This window comes from Orbicella faveolata, unplaced genomic scaffold (genome assembly GCF_042242905.1).
Source record: "Orbicella faveolata isolate gen_17 unplaced genomic scaffold, um_ofav_v1 contig_14, whole genome shotgun sequence".
Lineage (NCBI taxonomy): Eukaryota > Metazoa > Cnidaria > Anthozoa > Scleractinia > Merulinidae > Orbicella > Orbicella faveolata.
In genome coordinates, this window is record NW_028301541.1 from 22009135 (window position 1) to 22021402 (window position 12268).

At 41.6% G+C, this 12268-nt stretch overlaps 1 protein-coding gene across 1 annotated transcript; it reads left to right on the plus strand.

Moving 5' to 3' along the window:
* LOC110062244 (beta-1,3-galactosyltransferase 1-like) lies at positions 1 to 9424 on the plus strand. The gene is made up of 2 exons (XM_089287662.1): positions 1 to 277; positions 8150 to 9424. Exon 2 carries the CDS (start codon positions 8196 to 8198, stop codon positions 9411 to 9413), a length of 1218 nt encoding a protein of 405 aa, XP_089143788.1. The 5' UTR covers positions 1 to 277; positions 8150 to 8195; the 3' UTR covers positions 9414 to 9424.
* The last annotated feature ends 2844 nt before the right edge of the window (positions 9425 to 12268 follow it).

Here is a 12268-nt window from a genome sequence, read left to right on the forward strand (position 1 = left end):
TATACTTGCTGTCATTCCAGCAATTTTCATGCCAGTGCTTTGATATTCCTTCAATCGTTTTCTGTACCTAGTGAGCATGATCCCTTTCAGTCGTTGATCATTTTTTATTAATTTTTTCGAAATTAAACTAGGCAATTCTAGACAACGGACAGCCAGATGTTGAAAGTATTAAGTTCTCGTCGGAGACCTGACCTGCGGCACAGCTTTAAAGCTTACTGACGGAATTGAACGATTTCAAAAGAAATTAAAGCTCAACGGGCGAGAAACTTCCAATACGGTAAGACATAATGCTTGTAACTATATTTCATAACATTAATTCCAACCGTAGGTGATTTATTTTAGCTGTAAGCTCGATTGCGTGCGCGTGCACCAACGGCATAAACAAATGGAAGAGGATAGTGTTTACTGAAACCCGGTCCTGATGTCTTGTAAAAAATTTCATACAATCAGACTGCATAACATACTGCATTTCCAACCTATGGACAAATTTTCAAAGCAACTCTTCGAAATTAGGCTCTTTTAAAGCGGCAGTGTGCAGAATAGTGACGCGAAAAGCTTATGTACGGTGGATCATTCTTAATTGCTGCCCACGAAGCAATGAAATTATAAAAGCTTCGAGACCCTTCGAGCTCCGGTTTTGGAAAGATCAGTTGAGAGAGCGGGGTTAGCGTGAGTTAACATCTCAGATTTGATAGAAAGCTTTCCAGCGACGTTTTCTGTAAGTTCACATTTTCGACCATATAGTTCAGAGGTTTGAATAATCTGCCTCTACGTCCGCAAACATCAGCGATGAAAAGAGCTTTCATAAAAGAGACACTGAAACCTTTATCACCTTTTAATGCTACATTCCAAATATCGGTTTTCGAACATACCCTTGGGCTGAGTATCTAGATGAGTGATGACCATCACTGCCAACTGTTTTTTTCAGTCACTGCATACATGCATACATACATCGAATTTGAGAGTTTAAATGAGCCTGCCCACTGGCTCTTCGGCCACATTGCGGCCACATTGCGATTCATTGTTAGTATCAAAAATAGCTTCTAAATACTTTCTAAACGACCACGGTTCTGACCTCAAGAATCTGCAATTCAATCGTTCCAAAACCGTATGGAGATAGGGTTGGGGGTAGGAAGGGGTGGTGGGGGGGAGGGAGGTGCTGGTGCGAGGTGGGAGCTACAATCTCCGTCAAACGTCTTGGCACACCTTTCCACTTTTGCAATATCTGTCAGGGAAATTTATCAGTTCGTGCCCTTCCCCACAATTTACTGTTGTTTATCGTAATGAAGTTGTCATTGCCCGCTTACAACTTTGTCGGGGGGGGGGGGGGAGAGGGACCTCCCTATTCTAACAATGTCATTATGCCGCGCCAGGGTAAGAGATTATCCCCAATATCAACTTTCTTTTCTCTCGTAAGTTCTCGCGCGTCTAGAGATGCGCCCCACTCGCGTTTTAGGTGCGGGGATCCAAACCAATGCATACCTAACTTTTTAAAGATGCCACTTTTAGCCCTCCCCCAAATCTACACACGTGTATTTCATTTGTGGAAGTCTATCGATTGGGACAGCGCTTGGGTGAGAGATTCTCGCCCCTATCAACTTTCTTTTCTTTCGTAAGCTCTCGCTCATTTAGAGGTGCGCCACACTCACTAATTAGGTGCGGGGATTCCAAACAATATATACCTAACTTTTAAAAGATGCTACTTTAAGCCCTTCCCAAAATCTACACACGTGTATTTCACTTGTGGAAGTCTATCAATTTGGACAATGCTTGGGTGAGAGATTCTCGCCCCTATCAACTTTCTTTTCTCTCCTAAGTTCTCATTTAGAGGTGCGCCACACTCACTAATTAGGTGCGGGGATTCCAAACAATGTATACCTAACTTTTAAAAGATGCTACTTTTAGCCCTTCCCCAAATCTACACACGTGTATTTCACTTGTGGAGGTCTATCGATTTGGACAGTGCTTGGGTGAGAGATTCTCGCCCCTATCAACTTTCTTTTCTCTCGTAAGTCCTCGCGCGTTTAGAGATGCGCCCCACTCGCGTTTTAGGTGCAGGGATCCAAACCAATGCATTCCTAACGTTTTAAAAATGGCATTTGTAGCCCTCCCCCAAATCTACACACGTGTATTTCACTTGTGGAAGTCTATCGATTGGGACAGTGCTTGGGCGAGAGATTCTTGCCCCTATCAACTTTCTTTTCTCTCGTAGGTTCTTCCGCGTCTAGAGATGCGCCACACTCGCATTACAGGTGCGGGGATCCAAACCAATGCATACGTAACTTTTCAAAAATGCTACTTGTAGCCCTCCCCCAAATTCACACACTTGGATTTCACTTGTGGAAGTCTATCGATTTGGACAGTGCTTGGGTGAGAGATTCTTGCCCCTATCAACTTTCTTTTCTCTCGTAGGTTCTTCCGCGTCTAGAGATGCGCCACACTCGCATTACAGGTGCGGGGATCCAAACCAATGCATACGTAACTTTTCAAAAATGTTACTTGTAGCCCTCCCCCAAATTCACACACTTGGATTTCACTTGTGGAAGTCTATCGATTTGGACAGTGCTTGGGTGAGAGATTCTTGCCCCTATCAACTTTCTTTTCTCTCGTAGGTTCTTCCGCGTCTAGAGATGCGCCACACTCGCATTACAGGTGCGGGGATCCAAACCAATGCATACGTAACTTTTCAAAAATGTTACTTGTAGCCCTCCCCCAAATTCACACACTTGGATTTCACTTGTGGAAGTCTATCGATTTGGACAGTGCTTGGGTGAGAGATTATCGCCCATATCAACTTTCCTTTCTCTCGTAACTTCTCACGTGTTTAGAGATGCGTCACACTCGGGTTTTAGGTGCGGGGATCTTAACCAAGGCTTACTTAACTTTTTAAAGATGCTACTCTTTGTCCTCCCCCAAATCTACATACGTGTATTTCACTTGTGGAAGTCTGTCGCTTTGGAGAATCTCTAAAGATTCTCGCCGATTTTTTTTTTCTCAGTCTCATGTTTTCGCGCATTTAGCAATGCGGCACACTCGCGTTTTTGGTATCGTGATCTCAAAACTATGCTTACTGGACTTTTTAGGTGTGCTACATTTGGCCCTTTCTCAAATCTACATACGTGTATTTCACTTGTGGAAGTCTGTTGTTTTGCATAATGCCTGGATTAAAGATTCTCCCCCAATTATATCTTTTTTTAACTCTCGTGTTTATATTTTTTCTCTCGCGTGTTTTTGCGCGTTTAGAGATGCGAAACACTCGTGATCTCAATTAATGCGTACTGGACTTGTTAAAGATGCTACATTTGGCGCTTTCTCAAATCTACACACAAATATTTCACTTGTGGAAGTCTGTCGCTTTGGACAATGCCTGGTTTAAAGATCTCGCCCATTTATATCTTTTTTTCATTTGCGGGTTTTCGCGCGTTTAGCAATGTGGCACACTCGCGTTTTTGGTGTAGGAATCCCAAACTATGCTTACGGGACTCTTTAAAAATGCTAGTGTTAGCTCTCCACCAAATCTACACAAACGTACTTCACTTGTGGAAGTCTATTAACTTAGACAGTGCTTAGGTTGGAGATTCTCTCCCATATCAACTTTCTTTTCTTTCGTAAGTTCTCGCGCGTTTAGATATGCGCCACACTCGCGGTTTTGGTGTCGGGGTCTTAAACTATGTTCACTGGACTTTTTTAAGATGCTAGATTTGGCCCTTTCTCGAATCTACACACGTGTATTTCACTTGTGGAAGTCTGTCGCTTTGGACAACGTCTGGGTTAAAGATTTTCGCCCATTTATATCTTTTTTTTTACTCGCGTGTTTTTTTGAATTAGTTTAGAGTCCCTGGGATTTGGAAATATCGCGCAAGTTCCTGGAATTCCACCCAAAGTTGGTCAAAATCATGCTGCGCGTAGCCCAGTCTCGGCGAGTTTCTAGTCACTAAGTGGCTATATTTCGCCCAGCCTGCTCATAACCAAGCGTTGAAAAATTTTTCTTCTATCCATTTCACTGAAAACCAAAGTCTTCTCGAATTAGTTTAGAATCCCTGGGACTCGGAAATATCACCCAAGTTCCTGGAAATCGACCCAAAGTTGGTCAAAATCACGCTGCGCGTAGCCCAGTCTCGGCGACTTTCTAGTCACTAAGTTAGTTATAGAGGGGCTACATTTCGGCCAGACTGCTCATAGCCAAGCATTCAAAAATTTTTCCTCTGTCCATTTCAGTAAAAACCAACGTCTTCTCGAATTAGTTTAGAGTCACTGGGACTCGGAAATATCGCTCTAGTTCCTGGAAATCGACCCAAACCTGGTTAAAATCACACTGCGCGTACCCCATTCTCGGCGACTTTCTAGTCACTAGGTAGCTAAATTTCGGCCAGACTGCTCATAACCAAGCGTTCAAAAATTTTTCCTCTGTCCCATTCACTGAAAAGCAAAGTTTTCTCGAATTAGTTTAGTCCTTAGGACTTGATATTATCGCCTAAGTTCCTAGAAATCGACGTTAAGTTGGTCAAAATCACGCTGTGCGTAGCCCGGTCTCGGCGACTTTGAGCACTGTCCAAATCGATAGACTTTCACAAGTTGAATACACGTGTGTAGATTTGGGGGACGGCTAAAAGTAGTTAGGTAAGCATTGGTGGGCATCCCCGCACCTAAAACGCGAGTGCGGCGCGCGAGAACTTACGAGAGAAAAGAAAGTTGATTTGGGCGAGAATCTCCAACCTAAACACTGTCCAAATCGATAGACTTGCACAAGTAAAATACGATTGTGTAGTTTTGGGGGAGGGCCTAAACTAGCATTTTTGAAGAGCCCCTTAAGCATAGTTTGGGATCCTCATACCAAAAAACGCGAGTTTGCCGCATTGCTAGACGCGCTAAAATACGCGCGTAAAGAAAAACTATAAATGGGCGAAAATCTCTAACCCAGGCATTGTTCAAAGCAACAGGCTTCCACAAGTGAAATACTAGTGTGTAGATTTCAGAAAGGGCCAAATCTAGCATCTTTAAAAAGTCCAAAGAGAAATAGTTTAAGATCCCGACACCAAAACCGCGAGTGTGGTGCATCTCTAAACGCGCGAGAACTTACTAGCCAAAAGAAAGTTGTGATAGGGTAGAATCTACTACTCAAGTACTGTCCAAATCATTAGACTCGCACAACTGAAACGCACGTGTGTAGACTTGGGGGAGGGCTAAAAGTTGCATCTTTAAAAAGTTAGGCAAGCATTGGTTGAGATTCCCGCACCTAAAACGCGAGTGTGGCGCATTTGTAAACGTGTGAGAGCTTACGATATAAAAGAAAGTTGATATATGCGAGAATCTCCAACCCAAACACTGTCCCAATCGATAGACCTCCAAAAGTGAAATACACGTGTGTAGATTAGAGAAAAAGCCAAATCTAGCATCTTCAAAAAGTCCAGTAAGCATAGCTTGAGATGCCGACACCGAGATCGCGAGTGTGGCGCATTTCTAAATGTGCGAAAACACGCGAGAGAATAAAATATAAATGGGCGAGAATCTGCACCACAAGCATTCTCCAAACCGACAGACTACCACAAGTGAAATACACGTGTGTAGATTTGAGGGAGGGCTAAAAGTTGCATCTTCAAATAGTTAGGTAAGGACTGGTTGGGATCCCTGCACCTAGATAGCGAGTGTCGCGCATCTCTAAACGCGCGGGAACTTACGAGAGAAAAGAAAGTTGATATGGGCGAGAATCTTTCACCCCAGCACTGTACAAATCGATAGCCTTCCACAAGTGAAATACGTTTGTGTAGATTTGGTTCAGGGCCAAACTAGCATTTTTAAAGAGCCCCGTAAGCTTAGTTTGGGGTCCCCACACCAAAAACGAGAGTGTGCCGCATCGCTAAACGTGCGAAAACACGCAAATGAAAAAAAGATATAAATGGGCGAGAATCTTTAAACCAGGCATTGTCCAAAGTGACAGACTTCCACAAGTGAAATATTTGTGTGTAGATTTGAGAAAGCGCCAAATGTAGCATCTTTAACAAGTCCAGTACGCATAAATTGAGATCACGAGTGTTTCGCATCTCTAAACGCGCAAAAACACGCGAGAGAAAAAATATACATGGGCGAGAATCTCCATCTCAAGCGTTGTCCAAAGCGACAGACTTCCACAGGTAAAATACACCTGTGTAGATTTGGGTGAGGGCCAAATCTAGCATTTTTAAAGACCCCGTAACCATACTTTGGGATCCTCACAACAAAAGCGCGAGTGTGGCGCATCTCTAAACGCGCGAGAACTTACGAGAGAAAATAAATTTAAATATGGGGGAAAATCTCTTACCCAAGCACTTTGAAAATCGAAAGACTCCCACAAGTAAAAAATACACGTTTAAATTTAAGAGAGGGCCAAAACTAGCATCTTTAAAAAGCCCTGTGAGCATAGTTTAAGATCCCGACACCAAAAGTTCGAGTGTGCCGTATAGCCTAAACGCGCGAGAAAAGACCAGGGAAAAGTAAATTGACATCGTTAAAAATATCCACCCAAGCAATGTTCAAATCGATAGACTTCCACAAGTGAAATACATGTGGGAGATTTGGAAGAGGGGTAAAGCTAGCATTTTTAAAAAGCGAGGTAAGCAAAGTTTGGGATCTCCACATCTAAAACGCGAGTGTGCCGCCTCGCTTAACGTGCGAAAACACGCGGGAGAAAAGGAAATTGACATGAGAAAGAATATCTAACCCAAGCACTGTCCAAATCGATAGACGTCCACAAGTGAAATACACTTGTGTAGATTTGGGGGAGGGCCAAAACTAGCATTTTTAAAGAGCCCCATAAGCATAGTTTGGGATCCCCACACAAAAAACGCGAGTGTGCCACATCGCTAAACGCGCGAAAACTCGCGAGTGAAAAAACAGATATAAATGAGCCAGAATTTTTTAACCTAAGCATTGTCCAAAGCGACAGACTTCCACAAGTGAAATACACGTGTATAGATTTGGGGGAGGGTAAGTAGCATCTTTAAAAAGTTAAGTAAGCATTGGTTAAGATCCCCGCACCTAAAACGCGAGTGTGGCGCATCTCTAAACGCGCGAGAACTTACGAGAGAAAAGAAAGTTGATATGGGTGAGAATCTGTTACCCAAGCACTGTCCAAATCGATAGACTTTCACAAGTGAAATACACGTATGCAGATTTGGGCGAGGGCTAAAAGTAGCATCTTTAAAAAGTTAGGTAAGCATTGGTTCGGATCCTCGCACCTAAAACGCGAGTGCGGTGCATCTCTAAACGCGCGAGAACTTACCGGAGAAAAGAAAGTTGATATGGGCGACAATCTCTCACCCCCTGATTTTCCCGAAAATGCCTTGTTAACGCATTTTCTTGTGATCTCATCCAGGTGTGCCAAGGACTTCTGTGGTGGATTGTAGGTCTAAATTTGAATGTGTGTAATCCTAAAACAGTGCAAAGTACATTTGTTCATGCTCGGCAAAGATGACGGATATCTTAATGGTAAATTTATTTCTGATCCGTACATAATTCATTAGTCTGTAGTGCGGAAATATCGTAAAAATGTCCCTTCTGGCCCCGTAAGCGGTTATATTTTCTAACGTGAGCCGAGAAAGAAGTCCTATGGGGATGGCTAGGTCACGCAAGTTTAGACAATTTATGTATCAACGTGATGATGGCTCTTAGCCGTAGAAGAGTGGGTAAAATTGGAGAAGATTAAAACGGACTACATTCGGACGTTTGGTGTCTTTGCTTGAAAGAAATTAAAGCCTTTTTAAGCGAGTTTTTGTTTTTGTTTTTTAATTTTTTAATTTCTGTGCGGTTGTCGCTAGCTATTCAGAGTTATGAGTGGACACTTAATTAGGCAGATCAATGCAAAAGTCAATTATGTCAAGCGTACTTGGGCGTCTTTTAGAAGATCTTAAGTCATTACACAATGACCGAGCTAGCAATTGCTATTGCAAATGTAAATTCATGAATATTAAAACAAATTTGAAAAAAGTCATTTTTTTTTCGATATTGTTTTGAAATGATGCGCCCACGACTTAGCTTCAAGCAGGTGAATATATGAAATATCACATTATGATCTTTCGAGTAGAGTAAATTTATGTCAGTTTTAGCGATACTAGCAAACTCGCACCTTCTCTAAGGGCGGTCACTGAATAGGTACTTATTAATACATTTCTAGGAGGAGCTCGAACCCTGGAAGAAGCCATTTCAATTCAACAGGAAATATGCTTCACCAGATAAAACACTGTCTGCTATTTCCTTGGAAACTTCTTTTGCTCAGCAGAAGACGGCAGATTCTTTTTGTCACCGTAACAGTCGCTGCTTTAATAACAACATTATTGGCTGGCTTTGACAAGTCCCTGCAAGGTCAAGGTACACGCTTTCCCCTTAAAATGGCTCCTACTGACGACTTGGCTTCCAACAGTTTTGACCTCTTTCCTACTTACGAAAAGGGTGCACGCGCGCTCCAGACAGTGGTTCCCCCTCGGCAAAGAGACCTCACTTCCAGCAGTTCCGACCACCTTCCCACCTACGAAAATGGCGCACGCGAACTACTGACAGTGGTTACCCCTCTGCAAAAAAACTTGACTTCCAGCCGTTTTGGGCGCAAGCGCTCTTCGGGTCAGCCTGCTCCTCATAACGATTGTAAATCCTGGAGGACAACCTCCCAGCACAAAACTACTTTGATAACCAAGACAGTTTGTAGACGACAGTACTTTTTACTTATTCTAGTTTCATCGGCACCGGAAAATTTTGACAGAAGAGATTTAATTCGTCAAACATGGGGTGCCTACGACAACTTTTCCCCTAACTGGAAGACATTCTTTCTTCTCGGGAAGACACGAAATCATGCACAGTCAGATTTGATCATAACAGAAAGTAAGAAATACGGTGACGTAATACATGGAAACTACTACGAACATTACTGGAACCAGAGTTTGAAGATTCAGATGGCCTTTCAATGGGCAGCTAGATATTGTAGCTTCTCGTTTCTTTTAAAGACAGATGATGACGTTTTCGTCAACACCAGACGTTTGATCGATGTCTTGCGTTTGAAATCAACGCCTAAGAAAGGCCTTTATATGGGCAAAGTTAACCACAATCCCATAGTACAACGTGGTAAAGGCAAATGGCGGGTCAGTTACATAGAGTATAGTGGTAAATACTATCCCAACTTCTGTAGTGGTGGTGGCTTTGTTATGTCATATGATGTTATCGAGTGTCTAGTTCCGTTATTTGACGTGGTTAAGCGATACAGAATAGATGATGTTTATGTTGGGATGCTTGCAAAGAAAAGTGGTGTGACACCCGTAGACCATAGTGGCTTCGTTATGCCGTTTCGTAACTACGATGAATGTAATGTTGTCCCGAATACCTTAGTTCAGCACCAGGCTCTTGGTGATTGTTTAACGACACTGTTTAGGGTTCACAGTAAAGGGTGATACAAACCAGATGCCTTAATTCAGTTCTAGACTCTTCCAGGCTCTTACAACAACAACAACAACAATAACTTTTTCCATACTTGTTTACAGTTTTCCAATATATATATATATATATATATATATATCTAAATAGAAGGACAGGAATAAAATTTACAATGTTAGTCTGGAGACTAAAATAACCTGAAAGTTTTCTAGTCAGTCTCTTCTTATCGTAAGGTTTATATAAATATTTAAGAGAAAACAGAACTCTTAAGAGAGGAGATGTGTACATGGTATAATAAAATGAGGAAAATAAATCAGAAAAAGTTTTAAGAATGTTGTTTAGACAGTAAATACATGTACAGTTCAAGACTGTTCCAGGTACTCGGTGGGTTGGAGGCGAGCAAAAACACGGAGACTGAAATAAAAAATAAAAACGAGGGAGACTGTATATTCTAGCTTCCGAACTTGAGAGACCTATATAGGGCAATTTCCCCCCCACCGTCCTACTAAGGATCAGGGCGTTGATAGGAGCCTTAAGCTTATTTTCTCATTTATAGCACTCAATTATTGCGATTCTACAATTTAGAAAAACATCCCAAAATTATGGACGTCCGCTTTCATTGTTTGTGTGCATTCTTTTGCACATTCACACACCACGTTTCCGCATTATACAATTTATGTTTCCACATTCTACATTTCCACATTCTACATTTCCACACTCTTCTTTTTCACACTTTGCATTTCCACACTCCTAATTATCCATACTCCACATTATTACATTCCGAATTTCCACATTCTACATTTCACATTACACATTTTCACATTCCACATTAATGTTTCTACTTGTTTCATCCCCACATTTCGCGTTTCCACATTCCACATTCCACATTCCACATCTCCACATTCTCATTTTACATTCCACGTTTTCTCATATCAAGTTCGGGTTATGACCCAGACTGTGTTCATCTCTCGTTTGTATTTATGAGCATGAAGCACGAAGAATAAATTGTCACGTACTCCCCCAACCCCCCCCCCCTTGAAACATATATTTATAGCCTCTACCCCTCCTGAAAATAAGGTCAGGATTAGGAATGTTGTTTGGAAGAAACTGATTTTTCCCATCCACATCGTTTTTCCGGGAAATATGAAGTTCCTATAAGATGTTTACGCAAATGGATTTAAGCCCATACCTGGTTAGCCGAGGTCATGTATCAAGTCAATCCAATCCAATTATATATTTACATTATACTGGGCATTTCAAATACAATTTACAGGTAAAGTAAATGAAAATGGTAAGAAGTTAAGAAATATAAAGCCGTAAGGAAATAAAATTTACATGTGAGCGGTGGCCAAAGTAGCTAGAGCTGAGAACTGAAGTCTACTAATTTTAGAGGTTGTAAATATGGTATCGGTTTTTGGGTCAGGTCTGAAATAGAGTATCGAAAATCACATGTCTTTTGTTGAATCATCCTTCAACTCTAGCCTGTGTTAAACGCTGTCGAGACCAGTACAAGTTGCACCTATCAACAACACTCCACGTTCTACAAGTGTGGTATATAGCTCGATAAGAGTTGGTGAGTCTATTTTTCCTTTGATAACCACGAAGGTTTTGCACACTGCAAACTGTTCCTGTTTGATAACACTTGCTTGAGACAATTACGAGTGCTTATCAGGTTACTGGTAGGTCTGTAAGCTCTGATCATTAGGCACCATCCCGGTAGTTTTCCTTGCTCTTTCTTGAACTGTTCCCGTCCCACGGCTAGTTCCATCTTGGGCTCAGCCTTGGTAAACGCCCGATGGATTTGTAAAGTACATGTTTTTCCATGCCGTTTTTGCGTGATGGCTTTTCAGAAAACTGTCATCACCACCGCTGCTTAAACTGTCTGCTGCTCTCATGTTCAGAGGTTCTATTTCTGAGCGTGCTGATCACAATTCCAGTTTCCAGCTGTCGTTTTTGAATTTTGTTGATTAAAAATGCATTGAGTGGTTATGATGGCAATGGCATTTCCACCAGATTTGGTTCAAGATTTCGTGGATAGCAGAGAATAAACTTTTCAGTAACATTTTTTTTTTCGTCATTCTACCATCTGAGGAATTTGGATGGGTAAAGGAAACACCCCACAAAGGGGTCATCAGCAATTGCAGTCCATGCATTTGTGATATCGAGACTTGACTATTGTAATTCCTTACTCTTTGGTTCTCCAAAGTGTCAGCTAAGGAAATTGCAATATGTTCAGAAAACACAGACCTGTGTCGCAGGTCTCTAAGTTTCAGCGCATGACCCCGGTGTTGTTTGACCGTCATGGGCTCCCCGTTCATTATCGTGTAGTTTTTACAATCTTCAGTATTAGTGTTTAAGTCTACAAATGGTATGTCTCCAGCCTATCTATCTATTTTTTTTTTTACATTATTGTACTCACTTAAGATCAATGCGCTCTGTTACTAATATGCATCTAGATCAGCCTACAATCTTAGACAGAATAAAATGGAACAATTATCCCCCATTCCCCCCCCCCCCCAAAGCAATAATGAAGGCGCGAAGGAGCAAAAACGCGCCATTTTGGCATCATTGAAATGGGGGGAGGGGTGGTCCAGATGTTCCATGCATTTTGTCCAAGATTGTAGTTCATTTACGACTTACGTTCTCTGTATTTGCCCCAAGACTTTGGAATATTTTACCCTTATTAGCTTTGCGCAGATTAAATGCGATTGATAGTTTTAAGAGGGCTCTTAAGACCTATCTTTTTACAGAATTTGTGAATAGTCGTTCTTTGTTTTGTAAGTATGATCATTTTTAGTTATTTTTAGTTATTACTGTTTTATTATTTTTACTTTGGTTATTTTTATTTGTTTGCATTTGATCTCTTGTTTAT

What these genes read in the sequence shown, in the direction of transcription:
- LOC110062244 (XM_089287662.1), top strand. Translation starts at nt 8,196, where the DNA reads ATGCTTCACCAGATAAAACACTGTCTGCTATTTCCTTGGAAACTTCTT.